Source organism: Monodelphis domestica, chromosome 8, assembly GCF_027887165.1.
Source record: "Monodelphis domestica isolate mMonDom1 chromosome 8, mMonDom1.pri, whole genome shotgun sequence".
Classification (NCBI taxonomy): Eukaryota; Metazoa; Chordata; class Mammalia; order Didelphimorphia; family Didelphidae; genus Monodelphis; species Monodelphis domestica.
In genome coordinates this window covers 92,457,213-92,477,207 of record NC_077234.1, presented here as the reverse complement: position 1 = coordinate 92,477,207, position 19,995 = coordinate 92,457,213, and the positions used below count along the sequence as shown (strand labels likewise).

General features: G+C 38.3%; 1 protein-coding gene and 1 pseudogene across 3 annotated transcripts in view; one reads left to right on the top strand and one right to left on the bottom strand.

The window, feature by feature from the left end:
* The window catches only part of CFLAR (CASP8 and FADD like apoptosis regulator), a 67,943-nt gene extending 51,530 nt beyond the window's left edge, over positions 1 to 16,413 (top strand). For all 3 annotated transcript variants that reach the window (XM_007501604.3, XM_007501605.3, XM_007501606.3), the window contains exons 9-10: positions 8,366 to 8,882; positions 10,396 to 16,413. In XM_007501604.3, coding sequence (XP_007501666.1) covers positions 8,366 to 8,882; positions 10,396 to 10,528 — 650 coding nt within the window. In that variant the 3' untranslated portion in view covers positions 10,529 to 16,413. The remainder of the gene's footprint in view (positions 1 to 8,365; positions 8,883 to 10,395) is intronic.
* Positions 2,038 to 3,884, bottom strand: LOC103106849 (polyadenylate-binding protein 4-like; annotated as a pseudogene).
* Positions 16,414 to 19,995: the final 3,582 nt, after the last annotated feature.

Below are 19,995 nucleotides of genomic sequence, written 5' to 3'. Positions count from 1 at the left end.
AGCATTCCTTTCATTACACTCAACTGCTTCTTTCTAAGTGAGATGACTTGTAGTTTTTGGACCCAGTGGGTAGAGAGCCAGGTCTAGAGTCAAGAAAACCCAAGTCCAAATCTGGCTTCAGACACTTATCAACTTTATGACCCTTAGTTTCCTTATCTGTAAAATGAGCTGGAAAAGGAAATGGCAAACAACTCCAGTATCTTTGTCAAGAAAACCCCAAATGAGGTCATGAAGAGACTGAAAAGACTGAATAGCAAACAACTTCCTGACTCCACTGTGCATCTCCTAGCTGCCCCTTGATGGCAGATACCCAGCTGTAGAAGGGGAAATGCTTGGCAGTAATATGAAGCTTCCATTTCAGCCATTTTCATTTTGAACAGAACTCTTCACAGGCTAATTACGGACATCTTTATTTTCCCTTTTGGAAAATGGTTGTAATACTTCTAGGTACTTTCTTATTCTCTGGCCAGGGTCAAGTGGATTATTTGTTATCTGCAAAATGCTATCCATATACTTTGTATTTTGTCCTTGGGCATACTTCCTTCCTTCTGACTTAGTTGTCACATCCTCTTATAATTAGGTTTTAAAGATATTTCAGGCTTCCTTTGTGCTCCAGATTAAAATTAAACCTAGTGATTTAATTACTTTTTCACGTTTCAGGTTTCTTCACTGAAGTATTTCTTGCCCCATGGTTCTCCCTGCTCTTGGTTTTGATAAAAGTCCAGACAAAGAACTTTGGACTTTGAATTTCTTTAGGGAAGCTATAATTGGTTCATATGCAACTGAATCAGCAGTTCTAAGAAACTACTGTGTATAAACCACTGAGATTGCCAAGAGAGACCTAATAAAAGCCTTAGTCTCCAGGAGCTTAACATTAAGTGGGGGAACTGAGAGCTTACGAGAATGTCCTAGGAGAGAAGATGGCCACATTCAGTGATATATGTTATCAGTGATGAGTTTGTAGCAAGGGTAGGGAGGAAATAATAATACTAATAAAATCGGTAACTAATATTTATATAGTGTTAATATGTATCAGGCATTCTGCTAAATGCTTTACAATTATTATCTTATTTGATCCTCATAATATTCCCAAGAGGTAGGTGCTTTTGCTATCCCTATTTTACAGATGAGAAAACAGGCAAATGGAAGTTAAATGATTTGCCCAGGTCACTCATCTAGTAAGTATCTGAGGCCAGATTTGAACTCAAGTCTTAGTGATTACAGGCCTGGTGCTTCCACCATGCTACTCAACTGCCCCCCCAAATCAGTTGAATAGCCATAGACTTCATTAGCTAGCCTGGTTAAATTGACTTCATCTATGTAAAATTCTCACTTAAGCTAGTTTTTAGTTTTCCAGATTGTGGTTTATCAGGTATATTCTTTAGGGGTGACACCTTCTGCTTCCTCTTTTGGCACTTGCCCATTTTCTAGATTATAAATCAGGGGAGGAAAGACTCAAGTTGGTCAATTTTACTGTTAATTAGCATCTAGTAGAAAGTTTGGTTGAGAAAAAAAACTAAAAGCATTGTCTGAAATGAGCTGTGAGACTTTGGTTTATTCTTGGTCCTCATTTTCTCTTAGTTATTTACAACCACCTTGGATAAATAAACCAATACTTCCTGGTTTATTTCAGTCAATAGAAATACTTTTCTTTTTTCTTTTTTAAGGTTTTACTTCTTTATTGAGAAATACTTTTCCAGACTCTGTAAATTGGATATTTCAAATAAAACCAATTCCCAATAAAACCAAAACAAATACTGTCAGAAAAGCTTTTCTAGAAGAGAAAAATTAAATTAAATTAGATTAAAGGTTAACAGGGTCCAGGCTACACACAAGAAGCCTGTGAAATTAGACCCCTGAAAAACTTTTTAGGTTTTTGAAGAATTGACCTTTTAAAAGAAAAAAAAAACATACAGAATGGCAGCAGCTTCTTCTACCATCTATTCTGCAGTCTGTATTACAGTGACGAAGACTCCACATGCTCAGTGAACATCTATGAAGGGGCTGTGAAGCTTCAGAGCAACCAGTTTTTCTGGTCTAAAAGGTAGCCGTGACCATGGCTACCTTCTGAGCAGCTTCCTTCTTGGCATGATGAGCTTGTAATACTGTTGTGGCTTCCTGCACCTTTGAACGGAAAGATTCTAGAGATTCCAGCATGTGCAGCGATTCTGAATGATCTATCTCTAGCATCATACTTGTGATCTTCCCTGCTAAATTATTGTGCATGGTTTGAATTAATGGGAACAAATGTTCTCCTGGCATCTGCTTCTGCTCCTGGGGAGGAGCAGCAGCCAGCATGGAAGCTGTCAAGGGCTCCTTGCCTTAAACATGATTGCTAATTGAAGTGTTTGCCAAGGCTGGATGGCTGGATGGGGGCTTCAGACATTTGCAGCATATTTGTAAGGAGGGTCAGCTTGAGGTGCAGGGGTAGCTACAGAGGGCTTAGGAGATAAATTTTGTACAGTAGTGGGCACTCCCACTCACTGAGGTGTAGTAGGGAGCCCCCGAGAAGCCTGGGTGTTACTGGCTGGAGTCAGGTGTTGAAGAGCCCAGCATGGCCCAGATTGATGAATGGTGTTTGGTACTCCTTGGAAGCCTTGAGGTCTTCCAACTTGTTGCCATGGGGATTAAGTCTTATCTGGGCTATTTGATTGGCAGCAATAATAAGGTATATTCTGAGCCTGGGGCATTGCTGGCATGAAATAGCCCCCAGGAGTTGGCTGAAACTGTTGATGATAGTGTTGGCAGGGAGGACTCTCATTCCTGTAATACTCTGCATATATTGATTGGTTAGGTGGGCTTTTTGTTTTCTTTCCTCTGTGCAAGTGCAACATATGGGGGGCTTTGAGTCCAAAATACACCCATTCATTTATGTCACTGCTTTGGTCTCCTCATCAGGTGAAGAGAAGCAGACAAAGCCAAAGTCTTTACTTCTCCTGTCCTCGAGCATCACCTTGGCGCTGGTAATTGATCCAAAAGGAGAAAATTCCTTCCTTAATTTTTCATCATCAGTGGTGTCATCCAAGTTCTTAATATAGAGATTTACCTCCTGGTAGTGGCTGATTCTCTTCTGTTTGAATTTCTGTTTTAATTCAGCCTGGAGTTCAACTTTTTTCTGTGCCCAGCCTACAAATACCATTTTCCATTGATGTCTTTTCCATTCTTTTCTTCACTTGCCTTATTGGTATCTTTATGTTTCTCAAAACTCACAAAGCCAAAGTCTTTGGATTTTCACTAGGATCCTTCTTCGCTTTCACACTCAGTTTTACCATATTTGCTGAAAAGCTCCCTTCAGTCTTCCATCATCCATACCATCACCAAGTTTTTGATGGACACATTGGTGAATTCCAAGGCTTTGGCTCCCAGCTCTGCTTCTCCCTCCTTCCTTGACTTGAATCTACCAACAAACACTTTTCAGTGGTTGAGAAGCATGCCATTCATTTTCTTGATGGCCCTATCTGCAGCATCCTGGGTCTCAAAGTGCACAAATACTTAGCCTTTAGAACTATTTTCATCACACACCACCTTGCAGGACAAGATGTTCCCAAATGCTGAAAAGGCATTGTAAAGCGCCTCGTTGTCTATGCACTTATCCAGGTTTTATTGAAAACATTCTCAACTCCTGATTTCCTCAATATGGGATCCTGTTGAGACCACATGACACAAATTGGTTTGCCTTTACTTATATCAAAGTTCATGGTATCCAGGGCACATTCTGCCATCAGCTGGCTGCTGAAAGTTGACATAGGATACCCCAGGGAGCATCTGGTTATTATGTCCCTGCAGACCTGGATGGACAGCACAGGTCCAGCAGGGCTGAACTTTTTGTACGGCATGGCTTTGGTGCCACCTGAGTGCAAATCACCGACATATAGGGAGGTCATGGGTAACTGCTGGCAGCTGGCAGCAGTTCATCTCCCCACCCCACCAATACCCTGAGCCCCACCAGGAGGAACTCTTGAGCTTGGAGAAGACAGGCATGATGTTCACTTGGGGCTTGAAGCTTTTAAAATTTAATTTAATTTTTTTTGGTGGGGGTGGGGTGGGGTGGGAGGCTGGGGAGCACTGAGCCAAGGGGTAGGAGGAGAGAGAGACAGAGACAGAGAGATACAGAGAGAGAGGGAAGGAGGGAAGGAGGGAAAAATGAAGGGAAGAAGGTGAAGAGAGAGAGAGACAAAGGGAGACAGAGAGAGAGAGACACTGTAAACCTTGAAATTTCTCAGACTTGTGAATGTTAAAAAATTTCCCCATTGGACTGGGAACATTCCCCATTTTGATGAGAAAACTTGCTATGGGAAGGACCTCTACTCCACCCATACTTAAGACTGCTTTAGGGGAGAAAACTCCTTGCTAAACAAAGAAAGTACTTGGACCCATGCTTATAATAAGGCAAGGAGTTCTTTGAGCCATGCCTGTTTTTTAGAATTGATACATTGAGATGCTAGGTACCTAAAAGGGTTGGGCAAGTTTTCTCTTAATGAGATTAGTTGTTGACTCAGCTGGGTTTTCACTGGTTCAGACTTACTGAGGAGATTAGTCGACTTAGCAGGAATTCATATGGGCAGTCCTTTGGAAAACGTCTACAGTGATTGGTAGATGTAAGGACTTAGGGGAGGTGACATAGGAGAAAAACCCCTATATAAGAAAAAGCAGAATCTCTTGAGGAGAGGGAATCCTTTTGGAGGATCTCTGATGAGGATTGCTTGGGAAGAATCTCTTGAGAGAGGCTCTGGAGAAGGGAAGCTCTTAGAGGACAATCTCTAAGGAGGTCTTGCTGGAGCTCCTCTGAGGGGACTCTGTCCCTCTGGAGGCTCTGGAGAGAGGCCCTTTGGAACAGTCTCTGGCTGGAAGGCTCTTTAAGGAGGACTCTGACTGGAACTCTCTCTGGTGAAGTCAGCTGAGATGGAGCTGGCCTGGTGTCACTAGAATCCTTGCTTAGACAGACCTTGTGGTGAGTGATAAAAGACTGACTGACTGATCTCTCTCTCTTAAGACTCAGGTCTAGGCCATGTTGGCTTAAGGCCCTTCATACTTATTTCCTTTTTCTCTCTTTCTCTCTTTTCTTTAATTCCACATTTGTATTAATTAAATTCTCTATAAAACCCAGTTGACTTGGGTATTTGAATAATTGGGAATATTTCCCTGGTGACCACCTTATATTTGATTTAAAAAACAAAACACTGTAGTGAAACATATTTTCTGCAGTCACAATTTACTCACCCTCTCATATCTATCACAATTTACATCTTCCACTATTTTAATCACTACAGTTTAAACCTCAACCATTTTAAATCTAACAACACTTTTCCATAGTTTCCTGACCAGCCTTTCTGCTATGTGCCAACCAACAATGAAAATGACCCAATTTATCAGGAATAGTTGAACTAGTAGCATCGAGGTATCTGTTGCCTCCCATTCTTCTTTTCCTTTCATCCTGTTCTCTCTATGATGTACAAGTTTGCTTGAGATTTTCCTTTATCAGAGAATGACCTTCCTTTGGTGAAAGTTGGGCTTGTTGTCCATAGTTGAACTCAACAGCTATGTCTTCCTTTTCCCTACCTTTCCTTCCAGTTTAATCCCTCTACTTCCCCAAGTTTGAAGCCTAAACACTATGGAGGGGGCAGTGTGGTACAGTGGAAAAGAGATCTACATTTGGAATCAGACCAGCTGGGTTTGAATAATAATTATATCCCTTATTACTCAAGTATACAAGTCACAACATTTTCCTGATAACTGTTATTTCACAAGTATCTACTAATTGATAGATTTATATAGTGCTTTAGGTAGCAAGGTGGTACAGTGGATAGAGAGCCAGGCCTGGGATCAGGAAGACTCATTTTTCTGAGTTCAAATCTGGCCTCAGACATTTACCAGATATGTGACTCTGGATTAGCCACTTAACTCTGCCTCAGTTTCTTAATTTGTAAAATGAGTTAGAGAAGGAAATTATAGTGACCAATATCTTTGCCAAGAAACTCCAAACAGGGTCACAAAGATTGAGACACAACTGAACTGAATATAGTGCTTTAAGTTTTGTTTTCAAAGCACTTAGCCTAGATTATCTCATTTGGTCCTTACAATTTGGAATCTGTGAGGTTCAGTAACTTGCCTAGGTTCACACAACTAGTTTAAGTTTGAGGCTACATTCAAACTCAGGTCTTCCTGACCCCAGGACCAGCATCACTCCACTGTGCCACCTAGTAGCCTTTCATCCATTACCTCCTTTCCACTCTCCCTGCCACTGCCCTGGTTCCTAGGCTTTCATCACTCTCTTCCTTCACTTCTGTAGTAACTTATCTCCTTTTTCCAATCTCCTCCTTATCCAGTCTATTATTCACACCCTGTTATGGTAGCTTACCTTAGCTCAAGCCTAAGAACACAATTCACCCAAACAAAAACCCGGAGTTGGAAGGGCAGAGGTTTTCCAACACTTATTAGCACAATGGTGGATTTAATTTTTAACATCTGACCCTGGATTTACTAACTGTAAAAAGGGGACAGTGAGACTTACACCACCTAACTACAATGTTGTTATTCTAAAAAAACTCTTTGTGAATTGTGAAGAGTCAAGTAAATGTAAGTTGTGATTCTTGGAGTGTTTGTTATTATTTTTGGAACTGAAAAGTATTTGGAGTGCTAGGATTCTAGATCACTTTGCTTGCAGGGTGAGGAGTAATCATCAAAGTGAACCTTAGCCTGGGCAAGTCACTTAACCCTGGTTGTCTCAGTTGAATGAGTAAAAGTGATAACTTAAGGGTGGGTGGATGAGTGAGGTCAACCCTGCCTTTTAGTTATGTATCTTTGAAAGAGAACATGATATATTTATATTGGTTGGTAGATGGAGTGCTAGTTCTTGAGTCAAGAAGACCCAAGTTCAAATTCTGGTCTCGGACACTAGTTATGTGACCCTGAGGAAGTCTGTCTGCCCCAGTTTATGCAAAATGGAAATAATTCCATCATCCATCTCTCAAGGGTATTGTGAGGATCGGATGAAATCATGTTTTTTTTTTAAATTTAAAAATTTCATTTTATTTAAAAAAATATTTTTCCATGTTTCCATGATTCATTTTCTTTTCCTCCTTCCTCCTAGAACCAACAAACAATTCCACTGGGTTGTACAAATGTTATCATTTGATACCTATTTCCACATTATCATAAATGAGATCATATTTGTAAAGCTCTCAGCATATATATAAATGTTAGCTATTATATGATAATAGGTCACTTTCAGTTCTATTTGATGCTTTGTGAACCCATTTGGGGTTTTCTTGGCAAAGATACAGAGTCATTTGCCATTTCCTTCTTTAGTTTATTTTACATATGAGGAAACTGAGGCAAACAGGATTAAGGTGACTTGTCCAGAGTCACACAGCATAAGTGACTGAACCCATATTTGAACTCATGAAGAAGAGTGTCCCTCACTCAAGCCTGGCACTCTGTCCAATGTGCCACCTAGGTGCCGCTCTATAATAATATATTAATATTAGTATATTCCCCCTCCCCCCCCCCGTCTTCTTTCTCAGAAGAACCTGAGAACTAGGGACATTGCCCTAAAGAGAAAACAAGAGCTTAGTGGGCAATCCAAAGGGAGGGTAACATGGGCTTTGAAAGATCTTGGAACCAAGGGGCAGCTAGGTAGCATAGTGGATAGAGTACTAGTCCTGGGCTTGAGAGGACCTGGATGCAAATCTAGCTTCTGACACTTCCTCAGACAGACCAAGCAGAAAAGAGTGTTATAGTAGATACGTAACTAGTGTCTGAGACAAGTGACCCAGGGCAAGTCACTTAACCCCAATTTCCTAGCAACTCTTCTGCCTTGGAACTAATATATATAGTATTGATTCTAAGACATAAGGGAAGGGCTTATTATTTAAGAAAAAAAAATATATATTATGTATATATATAAATTAAAGGGTAGATTATAAAAAAAGAAGTTTAGCATTCAGCCTAAATGAGATTGAGACAAATAACTGGAATGGGGTTAGCTGTTTCATCTCTTATTTAGTTTCTTGCTTTAACTGAAATAAGAAACCAAATGAGTCAGTTGGCATTGACAGAGGGGATCTATCTCCCTCTAGTGGTCACTTTTAGTAGCACTGGGAACCTAACCATCTCTTGAGACTGGTAGGGAAGTGGTAGGAAAAGGAGAACCAGGCAGAAGTGTTACAGATAGACCAGACGAGCTGTGGGTGTTTCTTCTTGCCTGCCCATTCTCTCACAGCCCCTCATTGCACAACTGCCTTTGACATCCCTACTCTAAAAATCCTAATACTATAGGAGAGGCATTAGAAAATCTGTAGACTTCCTACCCGGTTTTTCTTTGCAGTCCTCTCAGATGAGTATTTTCTGCTTTTCTTTTTCCCAGAGACACTTACGGCCACATTTACTTCCCTGGGGTTTGAAGTTCAGTGTCACCAATGCCTGCGCACGGAAGAAATCCACAAGACCCTTGGCCAAGTTGCCTGTCTCACCACGCATCAGGACTATGACATTTTTGTGTGTATTGTGATCAGTCGAGGTAACTCCGAGGGGATTTTTGGAGTAAACCACCAGACTTACCCAGTATTCCCTCTGCAGCAGATCAAGAAGCCTTTCACTGGGGATGCCTGCCCTTTTCTCTCAGGGAAACCCAAACTCTTTTTTATTCAGAACTATATGGTAGCAGAAGACCAGCAAGAATCAAATAATGTCTTGGAGGTGGATGGGGATGGCGGCAAAGGGTCTTATCTGGGGCAGAGACCTGGAGGGTCATCTGTGCCTCAGGAAGCCGACATTTTTTGGAGCGTGTGCACCGTGAATGTTTCTGTGCTGGAGAGATACCCCAATTCACCATCCTTCTACCTGCGTTCCCTGTCACAGCTCCTGCGTCGACCTGAAGAGAGGTGAGTGCCACTGACCACCTCAACAGACCTCTATGTGGATCAGTAATGTTGTGGCATTTATGCAGGCTTATTCTGGATTAAAAAGGGATTTCTTTTTCTTTGAACATTAAACACAACATCTTAAAACCCAGTAGTTTCTGGGTTTTAAGATAGATAAGGCCAAAATGGGTTTATGATTTCGACATAAAGGGTGATATTAGAAATAACTTAGGGGAACAGAGAATAGTTTACCTGTCAGATCTATGGAGAAGGGAAAATTTTATAACCAAACAAAAGATAGAGAATATTACAAGATGTAAAATGAATAATTTTGATTACATTAAATTTAAAAAGTTTTGTACAATTGAAACCAATGCAACCAAGATTAGAAGGGAAGTGACAAACTAGGGAAAAAAATTATAACAAATTTCTCTCACAAAAGTCTTATTTTTCAATATATAAAGAACTAAATCAAATTTATAAGAATACAAGTCATTCCCCAGTTGATAAATGGTCAAAGTATATAAATAATCAGTTTTCAAATAAAGAGATCAAAGCTATCAATCATATGAAAAAAATTCTCTAAATCTCTCTTTATTAGAGAAATGCTAATTAAAACAACTCTGAGGCATCACCTCACACCTATGAATGGTTGAACTCATCCACCTACCCTTAAGTTATCACTTCTACTCTTACTGAGTGGTTTGCCATTTCCTTCTTTCTTTTATATAGAGGAAACTGAAGCAAACAGGATTAGGGGACTTGTTTAGGGTCACACAGCATAAGTGTGATTGGCCAATATGACAGTAAAGGAAAATGATAAATGTTGACAGAGATGTGACAGAATTGAGACACTTATGCATTGCTTGTGGAGTTGTGAACTGATCCAATCATTCTGGAGGGCAGTTTGGAATTATACCCAAAAGGCTATAAAGTAATACGTACATTTTGATCCAGTAATATCATTTCTAGGTCTATATCTGAGAGAGATAAAAAAAGAGGGGGGGAGGGTTTATTTGTGCAAAAATATTTATCACTGCCCTTTTTGTGGTGACAAAGAACTGGAAATGAAAAGAGATGTCTCTCAATTGGGGAATGGATGAACAAATTGTGGTATATGATGGTGATGGAATACTATTGTGCTGTAAGGAATGATGAACAGAGTGATTACAGAAAGAGCTGGAAAGACCTTCATGGACTGATGCAGAGTAAAATAAGCAGAACCAGGAAATTGTTGTACACAGTAACAGCAATATTGTGGAATAATCAACTGTGATAGACTTAGCTATTATTGGCAATGCAAAGATCCAGGGCATTTCAGAGGGACTTATGACAGGGAATGCTATCCACCTTCAGAGCAAGAATGGTTAGAGTCAGTTGAAAGCATATGAATTTTCAATTGTTTATTTGGGTTTATGTTTTGGGACTTTGGTTTTATAAGATTACTCACTTACAAAAATAAATAATATGAAAATTTTAAAAAAAGGCATTTTCCTTGCCAGGCACTCATTTTTCTTTCTCCTTCCTTTTTCAGAAGGTGCTCGCTTTTGAGTCTCCACATTGATCTCAACAACAAAATCTTTGACTGGAATAGCAGAGTGATTCCTGAAGAGCAGTACTCTATCCTATTAGAACATACTCTGAGGAAGAAAATTGTTCTTTCCTAAAGATGAGAAAAAAAAAATTTCACATGATATTAACAGATGGGACCAGAGTCCCCAATGCATAGTTTTCTTCAGTGCCTTGAATGTTTTTATGTAGTGTGGTTGCTGTGGAATTATGTCTCGGTCCTTGTGGGGATGTTCCCCACTGAAATGATGGGAATGAGATCTTTGAATCCTTAGTGTGTTTGATCATCTGAGACCAGAGAACCAGGGGATAAGGGATACAGATTTTAAGTTTGGTCTCAGTCTGCATTTGCTTATCCATTGATCTATTATTATTATGATTATTATGGTATTATATTGTTAGCAAGTGATGATTTTTCTTTCCTTCTTGGAACTGAAAGTAGTCTAATGTCCTAAAACAACAGTTTCTAATTATTTTTGTCTTTTTTCTATGAAAATTACCATTTAACTAAGGGATTGCTAGTGTGCTTCCAGGATATATCTATAGCTCATATCTTTGTATAACGGTTGCAAAACTACCTTCAGAAGGCGACCAAGAAGGATCTTCTGACCCAGCAGCCTTTGTACTATCTCACTGAGCTCAATGGAACCGAACTGATAATTGTGCTCTTATTTCCTTTTATCAACACAAACATAATCTCAAGATTATATGACATACTGACTCATATTTAGGCACTTTTGGGAACCTAAAATACAGGTTATACATAACACCTTCTAAAAAAATATACATAACTTGTCAAGATAGTTACAAGTGGTGTACCTTTTAATATCTATTTATGTTCTTATTTAGTTTTATGTAAAGTCTCTTCTTGATTTATATTATTTTAAATATAAAAGTAGTAATTTTCCATGATTAAATTTGTATTAAGTATCTGCTATGTGCTCCTCATAACAGAAGTAGAGAACAGAGTAGACTCTGAAAACATGTAATTAGTTCTAAATAATGATATTTGGGGTGAAGGGAGAGGGAATTACAAGATGATTTTGAGAATGAAACCCAAAACCGAAGTAATTTACAAAGTTTATTAAATCATTCAGTAGAGGAGAGCTGAAAAAACAGTGGTCCAGTCCCCCTGAATGTCTCAAAGTTACACATTACATTGGGCAAAAACTCCCCACATTCCATGCATCAGTCTTCAGATCTGCTCGAGTTTCTAGTTAGCATAGCCTATTCCTTATCTGAAAAATGCCTATTCATGTCCCTTGCCCATTTATCAATTGGGGAATGGCTTGCTTTTTTGTATAATTGTTTGAGCTCCTTATAAATTTAAGTAATTAGACCTTTGTCAGATGTTTTTGTTATAGATTTTTCTCCAATTTGTTACTTCTTTTCTAATTTTGATTGCATTGCTTTTGTTTGTACAAACCCCTTTTAATTTGATGTAATCAACATTATTTATTTTACATTTTGTAATTTTTTAAAACTCTTCCTTGTTCTTAAAATATTTCCTCTCCCATAGATCTGACAGGTAAACTATTTGATGTTCACCTAATTTACTTATAGTTTCCTTCTTTATATTCAAGTAATTTATCCATTCTGAGTTTATCTTGGTATAGGGTGTGAGATGTTGATCTAAACCTAATCTCTCCCATACTATTTTCTAATTTTCCCAGCAGTTTTTGTCAAATAGTGTATTTTTGTCCCCAAAGCTAGGCTCTTTGGTTTTATCATACACTGTCTTGCTGAGGTTATTTACCCCAAATCTATTCCACTGATCTTCCCTTATGTCTCTTAACCAGTGCCATATTGTTTTGATGACCACTGCTTTATAGTACAATTTAAGATTTGGTACTGCTAGGCCCACCTCCTTCGCATTTTTCCCCCCATTATTTTAGCATAGCCTATTCCTGAGTTAAGTATTAAACAAATCTGATCTCTAAATCAGACCTGGTTTTCTTAGATCTCCTGGGTTCTGGTCAAACAATGCAATCAAGTTTTCCCACAGCAGCAAATTTAGGTTCAATGTAAGGGGGAAAATAAATTCTCCAACAATTATTCTCTTCAAATGGAAAGTGGGAAGGAATGGGTTCCCCCTCACTAATAGTCTTCAAGTGATGGCTTGGTATATTGTGAAGGGATTCATTTTCATTTGTGAGTTGGACTAATGATCTCTGGGTTTCTTGGGAATCAACTCCAAGAAACCTCCATTCCTTTTCCTCGCTACCATATATCACTTCCTCACCTGTTCTTGCTATGAGCATAATTTTCACAAGCTCTGCTCATTCTTTACAAGTTCAAGTAAGCACTATCAACTTCTTGGTCTTATGATCAGAGACAGCCCCCCCCCCCCACCCTCAATAGTACTTGTAAAGATTTAATAATGCCTCACTATTCAGGACAGAATAATTCAGAAGAAATTTCTATAAAACTGAAGTACGATTTTATCATGTCTTTTAATTTTCTTTTAATTGACTTTAAATTTGAGCACTTTAATGGAAGCAGTTCGAGGATAATACATCTTTACATGTTTGCATATATCAACATTAAAAAAACTTATCAAAGTCAATACTTTGGGAAAAATATTTTGACATATTTTATGGATTTGATTTTGCTTGGTTTTTCTTACTTTTTCCCCTAATGATGAAATGTGATATATATTATAGAGAATAGATAGATTTAGGGTACAGAATTAAAAATATAATTCTGCATACAGCCATTTGGGGGATTTCTTTTCCTTAATTATGAATATTTGTTACAAGAAATTTCTTAACTTTTGTTTCAGGAGTAAACTTTAAATTACTCCACCCTACTTAAACCTTACTTAAGGGGAAGATAAAGTTGTAATCTCCTGATTGAACAATGAAGGTACTTAGTTCTCACCTTATAGTGAAACTAGAACTTGAAACTAAGTCTATTTTGTGAACTTGGAAATTACTCCACCCTACTCAGACAGTGCCTTAAGGGAAGATAAAGTTGTAAACTCCTGATTGAACAATGAAAGTCCCTAACTCATACTTTATAGTAAAGCTAGAACCTTAAGATAGGTCTATTTTTAGGTCTAATACAAAAAGGTGTTAAGTATCTGTAAAGGTTAAATTAATCGCAAAAAAGGTCAAGTAACTTACTAAAGGCAAGCTTAACAAAGAGGTGTGAAGTACTCAGAAGATATAATCTAATAGAGAAGGTGAGAACCAAAGAAGGTGAGAACTAAGAATGGGCAGTCCTGGAAAAAAGCGTCTACTGTGATTGGTAGATGTGAAAATTTAGGGGAGGTGACATAAGAGAAAATTTCTTTAAAAGGAAGGGGTTAAAAAGTCAGTTGAGCAATTTGAGTTGAATTGAGTTAGATTCTGAAATTGGAGTTCAGGAGATTCAGTGGAGGACTGGAGCTTGCTTAGAGACGGTGTTGTGGTGAGTAATAAGATTGACTCACTCTCCCTTAGGCTCAGGGAGGCCACTTTGGCCTAGGCCTTTAACTACTGCTTGGCTCAGCCTGAGCCAGAGTAGTTTAAATGAATTTTCTCTCTCTCTCCTTCCCTTAATTCCTTCTTTCTTTATTAATTAAAATCTCCATAAATCCCAGCTGACTTGGGTATTTTCATATTTGGGAATTTCCCATGGTGACCACTTACTTAGATTTTAAGTCAAAACACTAAAATTATCCTTACAATTTTTAGTACCTTAATACAAAAAGATGCTAAGTAACTATAGAGGTTAAATTAATCACAAAAAGGTCAAGTAACTAAGAAAAGGTGAACTTGAACAAAGTAGTGTTAAGTAACTCAAAAGATATAATCTAATCAAAGAAGATGAGAATTAAAAGTATGGGCAGTTCTGGAGAAAGCCTTTGATGTGATTGGTAGATGTGAAAATTTAGAGGAGGAGACACAAGGGTGAAAGGTCTATATATATTTCAGATTTTTCGTCCCTGAAGGACTCTCTTTCCCTTATTGGTGGTGGAGAGTTAGCTGAGAGCAGCGAGCTGAGCCTTTCGGCATCTTAGTGTGGCTACAAGCTATTGTCTGGTTTGGTGGTGAGTTTCTGGCTGAGTTTTCCTCCTTTACTTTCCAACTTTATCCTCTTAGAAGCCTCTAATCTTCTTTAGAGACCTAGAGGCAGGGATTTTTAAATTCCCCTCTGGCATAGGCCAGGTGGGAGAAATCCTATATCCCCTTCCTTCCCTCTCCTTAATTCCTTCTCTCTATATTAATTAAATTACCATAAAATTCCAGACTGATTTGGGATTTTATTTGGGATTTCCCCTGGTGACCAATTAAATCTAGATTTTAAGTCACAACCTTAAAATCATCTTTACACAGGTCGGGTAGGAGTGAGAGGGAAAGAAAATAGGTTTCTGTTGTGTTTTTTAAATAGTGAGAGGCAATACTGCTGTGTTTTTTAAATAGTGAGAGACAATACTGCAGATAAGAAATGGTGCATTCACTTTTGATGTGGGAGCACTATTATTAGTTTTACAATTATTTTACTTTGTTATTAAAAACATAATGAGAGTAATATTTATATTGTATATTAAATATTTTTAAATAAAATATATGAATAAAACTTAACTTTTTAAAAGAGAAGTCAACTTCTCTGAATCTTAGTTTCCTCATTTGTAAAATGAACTGCCAAGGACCTAGAGGTACCCCTTTCTCACTCACTGATTCTAGCATGTGCTGGCTCTAAGTCTAGTACACTGGCTCCATATAGGTGGGGTGGGGGAGTGAAGAGTCTATACTAGATGTTTTGTGAAGGTCTTTTCCACTGGTTTGTTACTTTAACACCGTTTTGAACTCTGAAATCTAAAGAGCTCTCTTTTTAATTTGTTCTTCATATATTTCTAGGACAAACTACTATATGCAATTATTACTTACTGTAAGATGACCTGATTTCAGACAAAACAATGTGTCTGGGGTGTATTCAGAAATCAAGGGCATAACCTTATTAATAATAACTTATTACTATCATTTTAAATAGTATTGATCTCTTTGTTTTACATTGCCTAAACTTTCCTCTATCCTCCAAGAGCTATCCTGTTTTACAAAAAAAATGTCTTTTGAAGAAATCAAGAGAAAGAGAAAAGAAATCAGCAAAACCAATTAATGGAAAAAAGTCTTAAAATATCTTAAATTGTGATTTTTAAAATCTCTATCTTGCTTGGTCTAGCACCCAAAATTGTGCATACCCACACTACACGAGCATGTCAATGGCAAATCAGAAATAACTAACTGCCCACCTGGGCTGTCCCAAGCCAAGCTTGAGCCACCATTGGCACGCATGAGGCGCAGGAAGTGAGGTAGAGAACAGCCTCTGGAGTTCGCTCACTTCCTGTGGACAGGGCTAGGCGCCAGTTCATTCTAGGAGCTTGAGCAAGGAGGAGGCCCACAGGCAGCTTTTCTTCAGATCAGTCACGTGAGTGAAGGACTGATTCCCTTCTCTACCTTGGCCTTCCAGGCCTAAGCTCCCTCTGGCTCTGGCCAGAAGGTTGAGTTAACCTTTTTCCCTTTCCCTTTCTTTCCTTCTCTCCCTCTCCTTCTTTCTTACTCCTGTTGTAATTAAACCACCATAAAACTCCATACTGGAGTGTTTCATTTAGGAATTTCATAAGTGAATTTCTTGGCTACCTTAAATTAATATATACCAGCCTTAAAAGGTGATTTGAATACCACACAATGTTACAAACCCATGAACCCCTTAGCTCTCTAAAGAAGTTGGGGGAAAGTATTTTCTCATATTTTTGCTTTGGGCTGATAATCCTTTAATGACAAAATCTGTGTTATTTATTGTGTTTGTAATAGGCACATCTGAGTCCATTTTAAAGTGGCATAAAAGATTGTTACAAAAATTTTGGAACAAAAGATCACATTTTCTCATTAATTGAAGGAGATGAGTCAGAACTTAAATATTATCAGTGGAAATCTGTAGATTCACAAATATATTCCAAACATTGACAGTATGTTTATAATAAAAAATGTAAATCAAATTGGAGTTTTTAAACATTCTTTTGCATCTCTTTCACACTGAATCTACTTTCCTTCATATCTTAGTTGTTTGGGCACTCATCTCCCCATGTATCTAAAATTAGATTATACATTTCTTGGAACAAACCCTCATGTCTTATCTGTCTTTATATCTTCAGGACCAGCACAGTACCCTGTGCAGAAGACCCCTTAGGAATTGCTTACTGACTTGAATTGAAACATGCAAAAAAAAAAAAAAACCAGGAAAAATAACATCTATTCCACTCATTTTGGAATTTCCCATGGTTGCTGAGTTCAATTAAGGATGATACATGCCTTGAGTTCCCATTGAGTTCTTATTTGGCCCAATCTGTTACAGGAGTTTTGGAACTGAAGAAGGAACTGATTCATAATCATAAAAGCCAGTAATGCTTTTAAAAGCAATAAAATTTTATTATGGCCAGAGCTAACATTTACAATTTTGGTACCAGGAGCAAGTTGCAAAAAGGTACTCTGATACGAGTTATGCATTCCATAATGTGAAAATTGAGAATCATGACAATTTTAGCTGAACAGGAGCAGGAATTAATTACTATAGCTATTTAACTTTTTTTTTCTAGCCAAGATTAGTTTCTAAGCCCTTAAAGGTGTGGATGTGTTTGATTTTATGCCTTTTTTTCCTTGGTGAATCATCCTCATTCAGTTAGTTGACATATTCTCACAGCTTCACAGTCCCACTTAGTGCCCAAAAGGGTCATGTAGGCAGATGTGAGACCTGTACCCTCACCCTTCTCCACAAAAGGTCCATAGCCCTTACTCCTGGGAGTTAGAATCATTGATTCCAATTCACCTCTTCCCTGACTGAAGGCAAAGCAATGTATCTCCTATATGATCAGCATCTCCCTCTGAGTCTTTGAAAATCTAGATTTGGAAGGCAACTAGGTGGCTCAGTGAATTGAGTCAGACCTAGAGACAGGAGGTTTTGGGTTCAAATCTGGTATCAGACACTTCCTAGCTGTGTGACCCTGGGCAAGGCACTTAAACTGCATTGCCCAGCCCTTACCACTCTTCTGCCTTTGAGCCAATACATAGTATTGATTTTAAGATGCAAGGTAAAGGTTTAAAAACAAAAAAACATGTAACCATGGAAAATTATTATGGAGGCAAGGAAGAATAAGGCACAAACTCAGAAGGGGACAATGAGATGAAAACTACTACATGGAAAACTTCAAAATAAAGTGGGAATCGATCTTAGTCCATGGAAGAGTTAAAAGAGGATTTGAAAAGTCAAGAGAAGCAGAGGGAAATGAAAGTGATATAAAGTTTATATTTATATTTATATATGAAGTTTCAGCCAATTTACATATTTTATTACAGAAAGCATAAATAGCTTGGGGAAAGGGGCACAAAAAATGCTGAAGAAAATACCTTAAAAAACAGATTTGACCAAAGGGTAAAAAAGAGGCCCAAAAATCCACTGACGAGAAAATTTTCTTTAAAAGCAGAATTGTGCAAATTGAAAAATAGAATTGGCTCAATGGAAATGGAGGTTCAAAAGTTCATTTAAGAAAATAATGAGGACTTCTGGGGAAACGTGGCAGCAGTCTAGATGCAGGACCTTTCCTCTCAGCACCTACCAATATGGACTATCTCAAAAAAAAAACCCCAATTCATATGAATGAAGGGACTCTACAGTAGGGTGCAGCATTGAAGGTACATGGGATTTGGCCTTTGCCACACTATAAGGGGGTGAAAAAGCTCCCACCAAAACGTGAGCTGATCTACTCTCTCCCACCCCAACTACAGAGCCAGAGTCAGAGCCAGCATGCTCCAGAATCAATGCGTGAGTGAGGGGCACCTATAGAGTGAGTGAGGAGGACCTCTAGGTCCTTGGCAGCTTACTAAGACCACCAAAGACCTACCCCTGAGAGAAGCTAAACCGGAAACCCCAGCAGGCTGAAGATTGCAGATCGTGGGCACTAGTGGGAAGATAGCACAGAGAAGGACAGCAAATAGCAGAAGCTGCTGAGATTCGAGAGCTTGCAAAATCCATGTTACTTAGCTCCATACACAGAGAGCCTGCCCATCTCACTCAGTTTTCTGACTAAAAAGGGAAGAAAAAACCACCGCAGTGAGGGCTAATTGTGCCCAGGACCAACAAACACTGTTCAAGAAAAACAGGAAGAAGGCATTGACCCTGGAAAATTTTTATGGAGGGAAAACCCAGGCTACAGAGGATAGAGTAGGAAATCCAAACAGAGTCAAAACTTTAAAAAAATTGGAAATTGTCCTCAAGCTCTGGAAGAATTCAAATTGGAGCTAATAAAAAAGATGGAAGCCTTCTGGCAAGAAAAGTGGGAACTAATTCAAAGAGAAAACAACAGTTTAAAGGACAAGAACTCCCAATTGGAGAAAAAGCTGGAAGCCACAAAATGCAGGATAGACCAAACTGAAAAGGAAAACCAGTCCTTAAAAGACCAGAATTAGGCAATTGGAATCCAGTGATCTTGTAAAACAGCAAGAATTAATAAAACAAAGTCAAAAGACTGGCAAAATAGAAGAAAACAAAATATCTCATTGAGAAGATGACAGATCAGGAAAAGAGATCAAGGAGAGACAATTTGAAAGTCACTGGTCTACCTGAAAAGCCAGAAATAAACAGAAATCTTGACATCATAATACAAGAAATCATCCAAGAAAACTGCCCTGATGTTCTTGAACAAGGGGGAAAAATAGATAATGAAAGAGTTCATAGAACACCCTCTACACTAAATCCCCAAAAGATAACTCCCAAGAATGTAATTGCCAAATTCCAGAGCTTTCAAGCTAAGGAGAAAATTCTACAGGAAGCCAAAAAGAGACAATTCAGATACCAAGGAGCACCAATCAGGACCACACAAGCCTTGGCAGCTTCCACACTAAAGAATCGCAAGGCTTGGAATATGATATTCAGAAAGGCAAGAGAATTGGGTCTTCAAACAAGGATCACTTATCTATCAAAACTGATTATATGTTTCCAGGGGAAAGTATGAGCATTCAACAAAATAGAAGATTTCCAAGTATTTGTGAAGAAGAGACCAGAACTAAGTGGAAAGTTTGATATCCAAATACAAAGATCAAGAGAAACATGAAAAGGTAAAAAAGAAAGAGGGAAAAGGGGGAAAATTTTTTTTATTCAAACTTTCTTCTTTAAGGGCTACAATGAGATCAAATTATTTATATTAATATATGAGGAAAATGTTATTTGTAACTCTCAAAAATTATATTCACTACTATAGTAAATAGAAGAATCATTCACAGGAAGAGATTGGGGTAATAAGTGCTATAAGATGATATGCAAAAAAAAGAAAAGAAAAACGGAGGGGGAATCGAAGATGGCAACAAGAGATACTTGAAGAAATAAAATTAATAGGATAATCTTTATCACACAAAGATATGCATGGGAAGGGGAGGAGAAGAATATTCTTATAAGAAAGAGAGGAAGAGAGTGCTAAACCTTACTCTCAGTGAAATCAATTCTGAGAGGGAAGAGCATCTAGATCCATTGGGGGTCTTGAATTCTATCTTATTCTAAAGGGAAAGTGAGAAGGGAAAACTAAGGGGGG